This window comes from Rhinoraja longicauda, chromosome 8 (assembly GCF_053455715.1).
Source record: "Rhinoraja longicauda isolate Sanriku21f chromosome 8, sRhiLon1.1, whole genome shotgun sequence".
Lineage (NCBI taxonomy): Eukaryota > Metazoa > Chordata > Chondrichthyes > Rajiformes > Arhynchobatidae > Rhinoraja > Rhinoraja longicauda.
Window position 1 is genome coordinate 23,772,975 of NC_135960.1, and position 18,198 is coordinate 23,791,172.

The 18,198-nt window shown below is 44.5% G+C and overlaps 1 protein-coding gene across 2 annotated transcripts in view; it reads left to right on the plus strand.

Moving 5' to 3' along the window:
• The window catches only part of zranb3 (zinc finger, RAN-binding domain containing 3), a 92,473-nt gene that overhangs the window by 27,785 nt on the left and 46,490 nt on the right, over positions 1-18,198 (plus strand). For both annotated transcript variants that reach the window (XM_078403397.1, XM_078403398.1), the window contains exons 3-6: positions 5,222-5,240; positions 6,353-6,531; positions 9,944-10,175; positions 17,239-17,324. In XM_078403397.1, coding sequence (XP_078259523.1) covers positions 5,222-5,240; positions 6,353-6,531; positions 9,944-10,175; positions 17,239-17,324 — 516 coding nt within the window. The remainder of the gene's footprint in view (positions 1-5,221; positions 5,241-6,352; positions 6,532-9,943; positions 10,176-17,238; positions 17,325-18,198) is intronic.

Below are 18,198 nucleotides of genomic sequence, written 5' to 3' on the forward strand. Positions count from 1 at the left end.
GAAAGTAGCATACACTAGTGCTCAGGTTTTGCTCGCAGGAACAAGAGCGCGAATAACATCTTTGTAAAAGGGTCCTGAAAGTATATGGATCAAGAGGCTTGCTACTAAAATATGTGCTTGTTCAACAACCTGACATGAAGCTCTTCCCTATCCATTGCTGCATGCTCCTGTAATCACCTGACATAAATCACTGCCCTCTGCAGCAAGGGCATAGCCCATGGCTATGTAGAGAGCCTGCTTATTATGTCTGGGGAAGGGTCTCAACCCGAAACATCACCTCTTCCTTTTCTCCTGTGATGCTGCCTGATCTCCCTGACTCCAACTTTTTTTCCCTATCTTCAGTGTCAACCAGCATCTGCAGTTCCTTCCCACACATATTAGGTCTGGTGTTGGATAGACCAGGGATAACATTGTTTGGCACCACAGCAAAATCTCCAGGGTCACGACAGCTGGAAACAGCAACTCTCTATGCATTTAACAGAAGAAAGCAGTAGAGGAGGGGGGGGGGGAGGGGGAGACCTCCTTGGATTAGGAAGGGCAATAAAGGATATGGGGAGAGGTCAGGAGAATAGGGTTGAGAGGTAAAAATGGATCAGCCATGATTGAATAGCAGAGTAGACTTGTGGTTTCATGGATTTGAATAGTCTACCAATACACGGAGTAGCTACTGCTGGCTCCCGGAAAGGATGTGCACTCGAATGTCAGCCTCAATATTACCTGAGCTCGACATCATGGAAATGGAGCAGTTCATGGCTCATCCTGGCCCACCCAACACCAGGACTGAGGCAGAGAGTCCTGGTACAGCAGCACACCATATTTGGGGGGGGGTTTGGAGATGGGGGGGTGGTTGAGATGGGGAATATGTGTGGGGAGGCAAGTTCACTGGCCAAGCAGTGAGAAGGGTAGCCCCTCATGTCGGGTTGCCAGCGCAGACCAAGCAGACTTGGTGTTCAAGTTACATGGGTCTCGTGTATCGTGAGTGTTTGGATTGAAGGGCCAAGAGTTCTATAATGAATCAGCACCTTTCAAGATAGCACTCAGTGCGATATCACTGTAATTACAATGGATTTTGGCTCTTCAAATCATGGTACATTATTGGAATGTGTTTGAATAGAGCAAAGTGGCATGGTGGCAGATCACGGGCTAGGATGAGATGGAATTTGGAATCTTTCCAATTTTTCACGAACTTCGACTGATCCCCCATTAAAAGTATACTGTTGGGTTGCATCATAGCTTGGTTTGGGTTCAGCTCTGCCCACTGCAAGAAATTGCAGAGGGTTGTGAATGTTGCCTAGTCCATCGCACAGTCCAGACTCCGCTTCATTGAGTCCATGTCGAGTCATGTATCACCTTAGTGTATGCCAGGAGGTTCTGGTATATCTGTTACATATTCATTCTCTTACCAATCTTGTCAGCTTCACCTTATCTACATGCTGCAAACCCCAGCCCAAGGAGTATTTTGTGCACAGCATATCAAACATAGGACTTTACATTGCAACTTTACACACACTGATTAGACTGCACCTGGAGTATTGTGTGCAGTTCAGATCACTGCATGATGTGAAGGATGTGACTGGGCTGGAGAGGAGATTGACTAGGATGTTGCCTTGATTTGAGAACTCTCTAGTTATGGGAAGAATTCTGACCCAGTGCTGCAGCCAGAGCAGTGGGCCTTTATGGCAACGTTAAGATTCTATTGTTAATAATGTCAGACTTGAATCACACAACCTGGTGCCAGAAACTTGGCGACTTTTGGGTACTGTCTCAGTGTTACCTACTGTTCTTGTACTCTTGCACTAAAATATAATTGTGCCTATGTCTTGTAAGATTTTTTACTGAACTGTATGCAAAAAGAGAATTTCAGTGTACATCTGACAATAAAGTACTATTGAACCCATTGATCTATTCCCGCTGCCTCAGAAAAGCAGCCGACATATTCAAAGACATCCCACCTGGTTATTCCTCCTTCTCCCATTCCCATGTAATAGCAGGAGGTTCAGAGGCTTTAAAGCACACACCACCAGTCTCTGGAACAGCTTCTTCCCCTCTGTTATCAGGCTTCTGAATGGTCCTTTCATAAGCTAGGGTACTGTCAGATTTGCCTCGATCCCATTGTGGACATTGTCTGGAACTGGTGTGCTTCAATGCTGAGAACTATATTCTGTACTCTATCTTTCCCTTTGCTTTGCTTATTGTTCTGGTTTGGTTTAATTGTATTTATGTAAAGTATTATTCAATTTGGTTGGGTAGCACGGTGCACATGACAATAATAAAACTAAGCCTAGAAGTTGATTATTTGCATAAGAATAGTCAGAAGGTCCAGTATAAATTAGGCAATTGCTTATTAAATGGGGACTACAGTAATTGTGGTGGGAAATAAATAGATAAGGCAAATCAAGTCATGAAACAATGTGTAAAGATGAACCTCGAAAATGTGTGTGAGATGAATTTGTAGATGAGTATGTTGAGGAACCAATTAGGAAACGGGCTATTTTCGGTCACGTGCTATGCACCAAGAATGGGTTCATTAATAATCTTGTTACAAATGGCCCTCTTGGGAAGAGTAAAGAATTTTGCATTAAATTTGAAAGTGGCGAAGTTTAATTTAGCCAAAGGAAGCAAGATATCGGGGACACTTTGCAGTAGATTGCGAACTACATTAAAGACTGTGATGGGGGATGGGCAATGGCTAACATTCACAGAACATGTGATTCATACCAAAGAAAAATAGTCCAACCAGGAATTGCAGAAAAAAAATTAAAAGTAAAAAGCAAAAGCTTGTAAAGTTGCCAGAAAGATACAATAAGCATGAGCAATGGATAGGTTGTGGCGGCTCCCAAGGGTCGGGCCATACCACTACCGACCCCTCGGCACGGGAATGGACCAGTCCAGGACAAGAGATATAAGGACAAGGTTTTGGGCGCGAAGCCATTCCGGCAGACTCAACCCGTCTGATAACCGAGGTATAATAAAATATAACGTCCCCGAAATACCTGGCTCCTTGCCTTTATTTCGGGCCTTTATCGATGCGCCACATTGGTGACCCCGACGTGAGGGCCGCCCGTTCACCGCTTAAACGGACCACAAGCCGCTCACGTTCGCCCTGGCAAAGGTCTCCGACCCATGGTCCGCCCGACAGCAGCGCCAGTTGGCCTACATCTCGGAATTCACCACCTCCATCCGCTTCATCGAGGGGAAGGAAAACCGGGTGGCTGACGCGTTGTCTCGCCCCGCCATCAATGCTGTGTTAGAAGTGGCGCCCGGCATTGATTATTCTGCCCTGGCAGAGGCCCAGCTAACGGACTGCCATCTCTGGCCTCCGCCTTGAGGATGTTCCCCTCGGCCCCGGAGCAGCAACGATACTATGCGATGTGTCGGCAGGTCAGCCGCGCCCCATCGTCCCGGCCGCGTGGCGCAGGAGGGTGTTCGACGTGGTCCACGGGCTGGCTCACCCATCCATCCGGGCGACGACCGCACTGGTAGCTGCACGGTTCATGTGGCATGGTCTGCGCAAGCAGGTTGGCCACTGGGCCCGCACATGCATTCCGTGCCAGACGGCAAAAATTCAACGCCACGTCCGGGCGCCACTCCAAGGGATCGGTCTACCCTGCCGACGTTTCGACCACCTGCACGTGGACATTGTGGGCCCTCTCCCACCGTCCCGGGGCATCACCCACCTCCTCACGGTGGTGGACCGCTTCACGCGGTGGCCGGAGGCCATACCACTGGCCGATACATCTACGGCCACATGCACTCGTGCGTTGGCTGCGCACTGGATTGCTCGCTTTGGGGTGCCGGTGGTCATCTCCTCGGACCGGGGGCCACAGTTCACCTCCGAGCTGTGGTCGGCCATGGCCCACCTGTTGGGCGTGCGGCTGCATCACACCACGGCTTATCACCCGCAGGGAAACGGCCTGGTGGAGAGGTTCCACCGGCAGCTGAAGACAGCGCTGAAGGCGCGACTCTCCGGCCCCGACTGGCTGGATGAGCTACCATGGATCTTGCTGGGCATCCGGACTGCGCCCAAGGAGGACCTGGCTTCATCGTCAGCGGAGCTCGTATACGGGTCCCCGCTCACGGTGCCCGGGGAGTTCGTGCCCTCGTTGCCGGGGCGAGAGGAACCGCCCTCATCCACCCTACAGCGCCTCCGAGAGCGAGTTGGCAAGCTCGCACCCGTGCCGACGTCCCGCCATGGGACATTCCGCCCTTACGTGCCATCGGCCCTCCGGGATTGCGCCTTTGTGTTCCTGCGCCGTGACGCCCACCGGACGCCACTCCAGAGGCCGTATGAGGGCCCGTACCGGGTGCTGGAGCACGGACAGACAACCTTTATCTTGGACATGGGGGGCCGGCCGGAGGCCGTGTCAATTGACCACCTGAAGCCGGCCCACTTAGACATTGACCAACCGGTGCGGGTTGCCCAGCCTTGGCCACGAGGTCGCCCACCTTTGCGGGTCCCACCACCTGTCCCTCCAACTGTGCCTCCGCCGGCCCCTCTGTCGACCGATTACCGTACGCGGTCCGGTCGGGTTGTGCGACCACCAGTGCGCTTTGTGCCTCCGGTTCTGGGGGGGGTCCTGTGGCGGCTCCCAAGGGTCGGGCCATACCACTACCGACCCCTCGGCACGGGAATGGACCAGTCCAGGACAAGAGATATAAGGACAAGGTTTTGGGCGCGAAGCCATTCCGGCAGACTCGACCCGTCTGATAACCGAGGTATAATAAAATATAACGTCCCCGAAATACCTGGCTCCTTGCCTTTATTTCGGGCCTTTATCGACGCGCCACAAGGTGATGTTTCAGATTGGGATCCTTCTTCAGACCCTGTTTGTTTTGTTAATGATATTGCGTTTCTTATTACTTTATTTAGAGATGATTCATTCAGATTGACTTTGCAGATGTGTGATTAGAAGAAAAAAAGTGAACAGATATATTTGCACAAACATAATTTGTGGGATATCACGTTCCTGATTTCCTCAGGCAATGTACATACCTTTCAGATTGTAGATGCTTTGTCAAGTTAGAGTTTGGGTTGATGCTTTGCTAAAATCAATCAGTCTTCTATTGTACTCTTGTCTGCATGTGTCACAATTTTTGGAATTAGATAAAAATCTGTTAAAATGGTATGTGACTAGTGAAAATTCAAACCTTGGATAGAATCTGAGTTATTCTGTTGTTCTGAGTTGGTGTTCCATTTATTGTTTTTATTTCTTTTATATAGGTGTATGATTGCAGACGAGGTGAGTTTATTTATGAAATTTCATCCTTAAGTTGATTGTTGCAATTAAAACCCGAGTATCTGTTTACAGATTGATAACATTGCCTGACCTTCTTTAGTTTGAAAAAGGCAAGATGAAAAAATTTAAATTCAGAGGTAAAGGTGCAAATCAGAACAATGTACAGAAAAATTACCAGAGTCGTGGAATATAACGCTCCACAGCACAATTATGAATCTTAAGATTCTGTACAATAAAGCAAAAATGAACCTTGCGTAACATTCACCTCATCTACCATGGATGTAGCATGTAGCTGGATAGAGCTCTTAAGGATAGCGGAGTCAGGGGGTATGGGGAGAAGGCAGGAACGGGGTACTGATTTAGAATGATCAGCCATGATCACATTGAATGGCGGATTCTGGCTCGAAGGGCCGAATGGCCTCCTCCTGCACCTATTGTCTATTGTCTACCTTCTCCAATATGTACTGCGGTTACTCACCAAGACTATTTCAGCAGCACCTATCAAACCCCCATCTTCCACTATCTACAAGGGAAAATGTAGAAATGATGCCACGACATGAAAGATTCCCTCCAATTCACAAAGCATGCTGACTTGCAAATTTATCATTATGGCTTCATTGTCCCTGTACCCCTAACTGGTGCACTAAATCAAAATGCAAGATTCAAATGAGAATATTTTTGAAATATGATCTGTTTTGCTAAAATTACCGTAACAAATTCAAGTTCAAGTTGCAAACTAAACGTTCATCTTGAAGTGAATGTCAATATTTTTAATACATCTGTGTCAGCAAGGTAAATCAAGGTAATGTCTTCTAAAAATGATCATGCTGAAAAATTGATACATCGTCAAGGCACCTTTTTCAGAATATTGGACAACTAAATATTAAATATTGCAAGTGGGAGTAAATTCCATTATGGTAGCATGTAATGTCTACCCCATTGAGCAAGTTATTTCCAGCCATTTCACTTTCATTGATGGATACCTGGTTATGAAAATTCTAATTTGCAGTATCTTAGACAATAACTAACACTTAATTTTCTAGTAGTATCTTTTATTGGTTGAATCTAAATTGTGAATAGAATAACCAAGGTGATATACTTTTTTTCACCAACAGATGGGCCTGGGGAAAACTATTCAAGCAATTTCAATATCCTACTTGTACAAGAAGGAATGGCCTTTACTGATAGTTGTTCCATCATCACTCAAGTATCCCTGGATCGAAGAAATAGAAAAATGGATCACTGATCTGAATCCTGATGATATTAATCTCATTGAGTCTAAAAATGATATTGGGTGAGTTTTAGCAATTTTCAGATCAATAAATAAGATTCATTGTTTAGCTATTTACAGGCGGCATGGTGGTGCAGTGGTAGAGTTGCTTCTTACAGCGCTTGCAGCGCTGGAGACCCAGGTTCAATCCCGACTACGGGCGCTGTCTGGAGTTTGTACGTTCTCCCCGTGCCCGCGTAGGTTGTTCCGAGATCTTCAGTTTCCTCCCACACTCCAACGATGTACAGGTGTGTAGGTTAATTGACTTGGTGTATGTGTAAATTGTCCCTAGTGTGTGTAGGATAGTGTTAATGTGCGGGGATCGGTGTTTGATGCAGACTCGGTGGGCCGAAGGGCCTGTTTCTGTGCTGTATCTCTAAACTAAACTGAACTATATTACAATGAATATGGTTTAACAACTATCCTCTCATTTCTATACCTGAAATCACTGTTGTGTTTTGTCTGCATCTCAATTTATGCCTTGAGTCAGGTAACAGTCAGGTTGGTCAAAACAAAAAACTTAAGAGCCATTTAACAGCTGGAGAGGATCAATTTGTGTTTGCTAGTCTCAAGTGTGTAGCTTATTGGAAAGTAAAGCAATAGTCATGATAGGTTGAAAGATAACAGTTTCCAATTGTAGAAATGTTGAGAACAAAAAGAAACAGATTAAATTATTGGCAAAAGAATTGAAGGCAATACAAAAGAACAAAATCGCAGAAGGTGGTGGTGATTTGTGAAGCAAGTGTGACTGTATGGTGGAAGCAATTTGAAGGATTCTTTTCAGAAAAGGAATTGGATAAACTCGAAGGTTTAACAAAAATGTGGGGCTTTGAGGATAGAGTTTGGCAGGAGACTAGCTGGATTGTGCTAGTGCTAACATTCCCAAGAATAATAGGCTAACTGGTGTCCTTGATGTGGTGTGACATTTGGAGACAACTTGTTCCCTCAATCTGCCACCCTCTGTGTGGAAAAACCTACGGTTAGATCTCTTTCAATTATTTTTCCTCTCTTCTTAAACCTATGTTCTCTAGTTTTAGACTCTATTCTGGGGTAAGAGATTGTGACTATCCACCCTATCTGTGCTGCTCATAGTTTTATAAACCTCTCTAAGATCATTCCTCATCCATGAGGATCACTCCTCCTATGCTCCACTGAGTTCCTCCAGCGACTTGTTCATTACCCCAATGTGATCTGTGATATTTTGTGATAGTTTAATTAACCCCAAGTAGTTAGCGGTAGCATTAGACAAGTGAAAGAGAATGAGTTAGAGGGAGGTCATTGGGGAAAGTTAATCCTTCAGCCGTTACCACCCTTGGCATTTCAGGTCCCAAAGCACCAGCATTGGTTAAAAAAAAGATTTTTTTTTAACCAATAACCTTCACTATGGTAGGTTGACTCAAGGAATTGCAGATGCTGGTTTACAAAAAAAGACAAAGTGCAAGAGTAATTCAGCAGGTCTGGCACCATCTCTAGAGGATGAGGATAGGTGACATTTTCGGTTGAGACCCTTGAGACTGGATGTAGTAGTGGGAAGAGAGGTTGGGGTGGGACAAAGCCTGGTAAGTGATAGGTGGATATAGGTGAAGTTTTTTTTAATTGGCAGACGGTTGGACAAAGACCAGAGAAGATAAAGACAATAAATATGAGATAATGAGCTATGGATAGAAAAGGTGTGAAAAGTGAAGCCAGAGGAAGGAATGTAGGAAGGGACGAGAGAAAGAGAAATTGGTGCACATCCAGGTGGGGCACATGTTTGTAGATTAGTCAGCTAAAATTGGGGAATTCACTATCATTTGCTTGGCTTTATCAACCCCCCCCCCCCCACTTCTCTTCCAGCTTTCTCCCCCCTACTATAGCGACCTGACCCAAAACGTTGCCTAATGCCCTTTGATTCTCCTTGGTTCCATTGGGAACGGTTTATATTTATTATCTCTATACCTTTTATAATTGTGCATACATAGAACAGAAGAGGCTATGTAGAGATCTGTTCAGAGGAAAGCATCTCTAACTTCTCCAGCCCATACACATAACTGAAGTCTCCTGTTCCTGGAATTAGTCCATATGAAGGGTCCTGACTCAACACGGCTGTCCGCTTCCTTCCGCAGATGTTACCTGACCTGCTGAGTTCCTCCAGCTACTTGTAATTAATCTACCATAATGTTTTTGAGATATCAAGTCAAGTCGAGTTTATAGTCAAGTTTATTATCAAATGCACAAGAATCTCTAAACAGAAACACCTCAAAAAAATAAGACATAGGTGCATAACACAATTAGAAATAAATCCATGGTAGTCCAGCAGTTGGTTCATAGTGTTCCTTTGTTTAGGTAAGATTAGGGTTGTGCAGGTCAGTTCAAAAAGCTGATGGTTGTAGGAAAATAACTGTTCCTCAACCTGGTGGTGTGGGACTTAATGTTTCTGTACCTTCTGCCCAATGATAGCAGCAAGAGAAAGGTATGGCTTAGATGGTGGCAATCATTTAGGACAGATGCAAACTTCCTGAAGCAATGTTTCCTTCAATGGTGGGGAGGGTTGTGCCTGTGATTAACCTGGTTGTGTCCATCATTCTCTGCAGCCTCGTGTTCCTGTGCTTTGCCATACCATACCATGATGTAGCCAGTCAGGATACTTTCTACAGTACATATGTGTTAGAGTATTCAGTGCCATCTCCTTAAACATGAGCAAATTAAGCGGAAACCCAAAGTATCACAAGGACGTGCAAACTCCGCACACATCACCCCAGGTCAGGACTGAACCTCACTCACTGGAACTGGGCAGCAGTAGGTCTAAGTATTTGATGATAGCTATATTTGAACACTGTACCCGGCTGAATTGTTACTGATGTAGAACAGACAGTGACTAAGTGAATTAACAACATAAATGCTATTCTCTTTATTTTAGTTTAATTTGGAGGTTACTTTCATCTGTTGATCTAGTTATGATCTTTCTCTGGAACCTCAGCCTCCGTACAGTGCCTACCTGTGCTTTGATATCAAACATTCATCTTAAAGAAGATCTGGAACAATATCTTCTGAACAAAGAATGAGTTCCAGTCCTATTCTTGTCATTCACAACACATTATTATTAATGCATGGGGTAAATTGTAAAACACAAAGCATGATATGTTTATTTTTCTTTGTGTATTTAGAAATACCTTTTTTTTGGAGGGGGAGAATTGAAATTGTTGCCATTACATCAAGTGAACCGTGACAATCTGCAGAAATTGAGCCAAGTCCTGAATGGTGGAATATGGAATGAAATCCAATCATAGTGACTTCTTTACACATAGAGAGAAGTGACATATCTAACTTTACCGAATAAACTTTGACCTTGGTTGAATTACTGTTCCATGGTTTGCTGTATAGAGATTTTTTGTAAAATGCTACTGTCGATAATAATTTTTTGATCTATAATTCCAATTATTTTTATCTTGTGCAGGAGAATTCCAGCCAGCAAGGTTACAATTCTCAGTTATGGCCTTTTGACAAGAGATGCACAGACCTTAATAGATGCGTTGTACAATCAAAATTTTCAAGTTGTTATAGTTGATGAGTCCCACTACATAAAGTCACGTAATGCAGCCCGAAGCACAATTTTGGTGCCCGTTATACAAAAAGCTGCGAGAGCAGTCCTTTTGACAGGAACTCCTGCACTCGGTCGCCCTGAAGAGGTGAGCCCTTTTACAATTTTGATTACATTTTAAAGGAGGATACAAAGACATGAGGTCTGCAGAAAGCAAACCAACTCTGTGAGATGCAAACTAAGGCTACTAAACTAAATATTTTAAAGTTGCTACATACAATAACTTTTTTTTAACATTGTCACTAACCTTCATAGTAATTGCAGAACACTTGAATAGGTGACCACTGTGTAAGCCACTCGGTTAATGGAAATCTTCACTTACAGAATTCAAAAATCACTACCCAAAAGTTTAAGATATGCTCCTGCAGAATTTGTGTACATGGGACGGTGGGGTAAATAAAGTTATTTTTTTCCAGCCATGTTTCTTGAGGTACAGGCAGGTGGCAGTTATAATCTGCAATTTGAGAAGGAGAAGGTTAAATCGGATGTGTCAGTGTTGCAGTTGAACAAAGGGGACTATGAAGGCATAAGAGAGGAGCTGGCCAAGGTAGACTGGAAAGGGATCCTAGCAGGATTGATGGTGGAACACCAATGGCAGGAATTTCTGGGCATAATCCGGAAGACGCAGGATCATTTCATTCCAAAAAGGAAGAAAGATTCTAAGGGGAGTAGGAGGCAACCGTGGCTGACAAGGGAAGTTAGGAATGGAATAAAACTAAAAGAAAAGATGTATGACACAGCAAAGAGTAGCCGGAAGCCAGAGGATTGGGAAACTTTCATAGGACAACAGAAGGTAAGAAAACGGGCAATACGGGCTGAAAAGATGAAGTACGAGGGGAAGCTGGCCAAGAATATAAAGAAGGACAGTAAAAGCTTCTTTAGATATGTTAAGAGAAAAAGAGTAGCGAAGTGAAATGTGGGTCCCTTGAAGGCAGGCATGGGTGAAATTATTATGGGTAACAAGGAAATGGCAGAAGAGTTGAACAGGTACTTCGGATCTGTCTTCACTAAGGAAGACACAAACAATCTTCCAGATGTACTGGAGGACAGAGGATCTGGGGGGTAGAGAAACTGAAAGAAATTTTCATTAGGCGAGAAATAGTATTGGGTAGACTAATGGGACTGAAGGATGATAAATCCCCTGGGCCTGATGGTCTGCATCCCAGGGTCCTCAGGGAGGTGGCTCTAGAAATAGTGGACGCATTGGTGATCATTGTCCAATGTTCAATAGATTCAGGATCAGTTCCTGTGAATTGGAGGATAGCTAATGTTATCCCACTTTTCAAGAAAGGATCGAGAGAGAAAACGGGGAATTACAGACCAGTTAGCCTGACTTCGGTGGTGGGAAAGATGCTGGAGTCAATTATTAACGAGGTAATAACGGTGCATTTGGATAGCAGTAAAAGGATAAGTCCAAGTCAACATGGTGACATGGGAGATTGGTGACTAAAATTAGAGCACATGGTATTGGGGGTAGGGTGTTGACATGGATAGAAAATTGGTTGGCAGACAGGAAGCAAAGAGTAGGAGTAAACGGGTCCTTTTCAGAATGGCAGGCAGTGGCGAGTGGAGTGCCGCAAGGCTCAGTATTGGGGCCGCAACTGTTTACCATATATATTAATGATTTGGAAGAGGGAATTAGAAGCAACACTAGCAAGTTTGAGGATGACACAAAGCTGGGTGGCAGTGTAAACTGTGAAGAAGATGTTAGGAGGTTGCAGGGTGACCTGGACAGGTTGAGTGAGTGGGCAGATGCGTGGCAGATGCAGTATAATATAGATAAATGTAAGGTTATCCACTTTGGTGGCAGAAACAAGGAGGCAGATTATTATCTCAATGGAGTTAGGTTAGGTAAGTGGGAGGTGCAGCAAGACCTGGGTGTCCTTGTACACCAGTCACTGAAAGTTGGCGTGCAGGTACAGCAGGCAGTGAAGAAAGCTAATGGAATGTTGGCCTTCATAACAAGAGGATTTCAGTATAGGAATAAAGAGGTTCTTCTGCAGTTGTATAGGGACCTGGTAAGACCATATCTGGAGTATTGTGCAGACTAGTGACGGACATTTACTATAAACCCACTGACTCGCACAGCTATCTGGACTACACTTCTTCCCACCCGGTCCCCTGCAAAAAGTCTATCCCCTACTCCCAATTCCTCCGTCTACGCCGCATCTGCGCCCGGGATGAGGTGTTTCACACTAGGGCTTCTGAGATGTCCTCGTTCTTCAGAAAACGGGGCTTCTCCTCCTCCATTATAGATGAGGCTCTCACTAGGGTCTCTTCTACATCCCGCAGCTTCGCTCTTGCTCCCCCTCCCCCCACTCGCAACAAGGACAGAATCCCCCTCGTTCTCACCTTCCACCCCACCAGCCAGCGGATCCAACATATCATCCACCAACATTTCCGTCACCTACAACGGGACCCCACCACTGGCCATATCTTCCCATCCCCTCCCCTCTCTGCGTTCCGCAGAGACCGTTCCCTCCGTAACTCCCTGGTCCACTCGTCCCTTCCTACCCAAACCACCCCAACCCCGGGCACTTTCCCCTGCAACCGCACGAGATGCAACACCTGTCCCTTTACCTCCCCCCTCAACTCCATCCAAGGACCCAAACAGTCTTTCCAGGTGAGACAAAGGTTCACCTGCACCTCCTCCAACCTCATCTATTGCATCCGCTGCTCTAGATGCCAACTTATTTACATCTGCTTCGCTGAACACCTGCACTCGGTCAGCATTAACAAAACTGATCTCCCGGTGGCCGAGCACTTTAACTCCCCCTCCCATTCCCAGTCTGACCTTTCTGTCATGGGCCTCCTCCAGTGCCATAGTGAGGCCCACCGGAAATTGGAGGAACAGCACCTCATATTTCGCCTGGGCAGTTTGCAGCCCGGTGGTATGAACGTCGACTTCTCCAATTTTAGATAGCTCCTCTGTCCCTCCCTTCCCCTCCTCCTTCCCAGATCTCCCTCTATCTTCCTGTCTCCACCTATATCCTTCCTTTGTCCCGCCCCCCCGACATCAGTCTGAAGAAGGGTCTTGACCCGAAACGTCACCCATTCCTTCTCTCCCGAGATGCTGCCCGACCTGCTAAGTTACTCCAGCATTTTGTGAATAAAATAATCTGGAGTATTGTGTACAGTTTTGGTCCCTAATTTGAGGAGGACATCCTTGTAATTGAGGCAGTGCAGCTTAGGTTCACGAGATTGATCCCTGGGATGGCGGGACTGACATATGAGGAAAGATTGAAAAGATTGAAAAGACTAGGCTTGTATTCACTGGAGCTTAGAAGGATGAGAGGGGATCTTATAGAAACATATAAAATTATAAAAGGACTGGACAAGCTAGATGCAGGAAAAATGGGCGAGTCCAGAACCAGGGGCCACAATCTTAGAATAAAGGGGAGGCCATTTAAAACTGAGGTGAGAAAAAACCTTTTCACCCAGAGAGTTGTGAATTTGTGGAATTCTCTGCCACAGAGGGCAGTGGAAGCCAAATCACTGGATGGATTTAAGAGAGAGTTAGATAGAGCTCTAGGGGCTAATGGAATCAAGGTTTATGGGGAGAAGGCAGGCACGGGTTATTGATTGGGGATGATCAGCCATGATCACAATGAATGGCGGTGCTGGCTCGAAGGGCTGAATGGGCTCCTGCACCTATTTTCTATGTTTCTATGAATTGTAATTTACAGCAAAGTGAAAGTTCACTGATACGGGTAAGTTCCCAAGACACTATTGTCTAATTATAATGCCAGCCCTGTTATTTTGAAACATTGAATGCACAATAAGAAGAAAAAGTTAACCACTTTATTAGTCATAACTAAAGCAAAAGTGATCAGATTCAAAAATGTTATGTTATTTACATAAATAGGTTAACTAAAGATTTTGAATGTGCTTGCATTTTTGTGTCTACTTTCGTTGGTTACTCTGATGGATTCAGTCTAGCTGTATATATCCCACACTTGATCCTTTCATTCAGCAGTTGTGCCACATATCTGACATACACTCAGGCACAGTTGTAGGCATGACGACAGACAGACACAAACACATGCAGAGATGCTTCCTGAATTACACTTTTAAGATTTGTTGCGAGTGATAAGTGCACCAGTTCTGTAAAAAAACCCATCTTCCATTGCTGGAACCTAAGGAATAGGAACAAGAGTGCGTCATTGAGGCTTCTTTGAGCTTGGAGCTGAACAATTGATCTAATCTTTTAAATGAAACTGAAGATTATGGATGAAATATTTGTCTGATGCATTTTGCAGACTACAATTGAGTCACGTCCTATATTTAAAGTATTCTGATTATGGGTCTTCGTCTTGATTGCCAGAACAAAGCTATTTTTCACTTGTACTATGCATCATTGCACAGCTAAAATATGATGAATGCAAGGTATTTTCTGCACAAGCTTTGATTCGAAGAAGCATAATGAGCAGTGCAATTATTAGTGTAAAAAGTTATTTAGAATCGTATAGCCCTTAGGCCCAATTCATCCATGCCAACAATGGTTCATTGGTTCTTTATTATCACTTTTGCACAACCACAGATGCACAGTCACCACAATGTTGGCGCAATTTATAATTAAAAAAAGAGAAAACATAAACAGTCCAAAGTCCAGTCCACATGTTGGAAATCCTGGAGCGCCCCCGATTTATGAAGCCTGCAGACCTGCGACCCGATCTCCCTCTCCTCTGCTGACCGTTGCAGTATCCCGGGAGCGCCGCCTGCTGCCGACCTTGAAGGCGCTGGAGGTAATGCCTCGGTCCCTCCCCTACCCATCCACTCCTTGCATCCATCGCCGCCAGCGGCTCCCTCCTCGACTCTCTGGCCTTCGGGGCTTTGAAGCTTCCCCCGCACGTGGCCGTTGGGTCTTTGTTATCGCCGGCTGATGGGTCTTTGCTCTCATCAGCCACCAGGCCCGTCCTTGTTCTCGGCGGTCCTTGTCTGGCCCATACTCGTTCTCACTAGTCTCCTCGGCCGCTGGGCTTCTTCTTATTCGCGTCGACCGCCAGCCAGGTCCACTCCAGCACAGCTCCGTACTGCCGGCCATCTCCACTCCAGCAGAGCTCCATGCTGCTGGCCAGGTCCACTCTAGCAGAGCTCCATGCTGCCGGCCAGCTCCACTCCAGCATATCTCCATGCTGCCGGCCAGCTCCACTCCAGCATTGCTCCATGCTGCTGCCCAGGTCCATTCCAGCAGAGCTCCATGCTGCCGACCAGCTCCACCCCAGCATATCTCCATGCTGCCGGTCAGCTCCAAACCAACATAGCTCGATGCCACCGGTCGCGTCCACTCCAGCACAGTTCCAGTGCTGTCAGTTGGTCCGCTCCAGAACAGCTCTGGGAGATTCCCTGCCAAGATGTCCCATTTGACCCATATCCCTGGTTTAAATAAACAAAAACATGAGAATTGATCTAACTTTCCATAAGGATAAAGGAATACTGAGTGGATAAATGTAATATTCCATCTCAAACAGGAAAACAATGATTTTAATATTGGATTCTAGACTGCGACAAAACCGGTGTATCATTGTGTAAAGAAGGGTCTTGACCCGAAACATCACCCATTTCTTCCATCCAGAGATGCGTTTGTCCCGCTGAGTTACTCCAACATTTTGTGTCTATCTTCGATGTAAACCAGCATCTGCAGTTCCTTCCTACACATTGTGTTTTCATATTTGCTTGGGTAGTTTAAAAATCTGAAGATATGAATAAATTAATGATTGAATGAATGAATGAATGAATGAATGAATGAATGAATGAATGAATGAATGAATGAATGAATGAATGAATGATTGAATGAATGAATGAATGAATGAATGAACGAATGAATGAATGAGTTTATTGGCCAAGTATGCATATACAAGGAATGTGCCTTGGTGCTCCGCTCACAAATGACAACACAAACATACAGTTAACAATTAAGAATAAAGCATAAACACATCAAAACAATAAGGATACACCATTACGGTCTAAACATGTGGGTGAAAATAAACCAGAGCAAAAAAGAGACTACAGGCTTTGGTTATTGAGTAGAACTATCACTCGTGGGGAAAAAAAGCTATTTTTATGTCTGGCTGTGGCTGCTTCGACAGTCCGGAGTTGCCTTCCAGAGGGAAGTGCTTCGAAGAGTTTGTGGCCAGGGTGAGAGGGGTCAGAGATGATCTTGCCCGCTCGCTTCCTGGCCCTTGCAGTGTACAGTTCGTCAATGGGGGAAGGTTGCAGCCAACAACCTTCTCAGCTGTGCGAACGATCCGTTGCAGCCTCCGGATGTCGTGCTTGGTGGCTGAGCCAAACCAGACCATGATGGAGAAGGTGAGGATGGACAATGATAGCAGTATAGAATTGGACCATCATTGCCTGTGGCAGATATTTCTGATGTTGTGAAAAGATTATTTGTGAAGCTGAGTTGTTACTCTGAAGGTGTTTGGCACTGTTGCCTCTGCTCTCTGCTTCAGTCTTCATATTTATATGTGCACGATTTACAAATAAATAGCAGCATTGCATTTGGCACGAACCAATCGTTCGATCAAAATAGAAGTTGGCCTGTCTGCTCATTCAGGACTGCAAAGGCCTTCTCATTATTAGGATGCCAAGCTTCTTCCCTCATGCAATGAAGTAGGGTAAATTTAGTTGGCTCAACTGGGCATTCATGCAATACCATGGGCAGAAAAAGTGCTTTAGCAAGTCCAGAACCATTTGGCTTGAAGCATACCATATTAATCTCTTGGGCGCAAACTTTAACTTTTAATTTGCTTTAAAGGATGATCTTGGCCATTCCTTTCTGGAATTACCTGTTCTTAAAACAGTTCTCTTTTCCATTCTTAAAAAACACTTACATTGTATTATGGCACGGGAAACGAGATTATCCCCCTTGAATTATTTGTTTCCAGATCCAATTTATTCAAAGTTTTGTCACAGCTGAAGTTTTCAATTCTGCATTAATCTAAATGCAAAAGATAAAAATTGGATTTAATTTGCCCGTGTTGACCCAGGTTCCTGTGAAATAAAATGATCTCATCTATTTTCAATTTGGTCAGACATGTTTGCTACATGACTGATTATTTGGAATTGGACCACTGATAGCTTGAAAGTCTCTGGTGTAGAAGTTTGTATACATTTCTCTCCTTGCTATTTTTACTTACATATTTCCTTAGCTTTTCATGCAGATTAATGCACTAAGTCCAAGAAAATTTGGAACTTGGACCAACTATGCTAAAAAGTATTGCAACGCTCATCTTAGGTAAGGAAATGAATTGTGAATATTATTTCTGATTGTTCAAAACTTTCAATTTGGTAAGTGTCTTTGGAATCTGAAATAAAAACAGAAAATGCAGAAAACATTCAGCAGGTCACAGCATTTATGAAAGAAACGACGTTTGGGTTTCAGATCGATGACTTTACATCAGAACTCTTCTTTGAAATCTTGTCCAGGTCCCGCTGCATACTAAAATATCAGAATTTTACTTAATGCTGAACAATCTTAATTTATGTCAAATTTATTCAATTCACTCTTGAAAGCCACGGTGGAACTTCGATCCAGTGCATTTCAGATTCCAAGGACATGCTGCGCAGAAGAGTTTTTCTTGTCGTTCTTAATTCTCTTGGTTTATAATTTTGTAATTGTGACTTTTAGTCCTGAACTACATCCCAATTGAACAGTCTCCCTCAATATCTCCCAATATCTATTTTATGCTTTGTGCTTCAACTTTTAAGATAAGTCTATTATATAGCATCTTATCAAAAACCTTAAAGACCATTACAAGAGACTTGATGAGGATCTGAAGGGAAATTTCTTTACAAATTCGCAGGTTATAGGAGTAGAATTAGGCCATTCGGCCCATCGAGTCTACTCCGCCATTCAATCATGGCTGATCTCTGCCTCCTAATCCCATTTTCCTGCTTCTCCGCATAACCCTTGACACCCGTTCTAATCAAGAATTTGTCTATTTCTGCCTTAGAAATATCCACTGACGGCCTCCACAGCCCTCTATGGCAATGAGTTCCACAGATTAACTACCCTGTGACTAAAGAAGATCCTCCTCACCTCCTTTCTAAAAGAGCACCTTTTAATTCTGAGGCTATAACCTCTGGTACTAGACTCTCCCGCCAGTGGA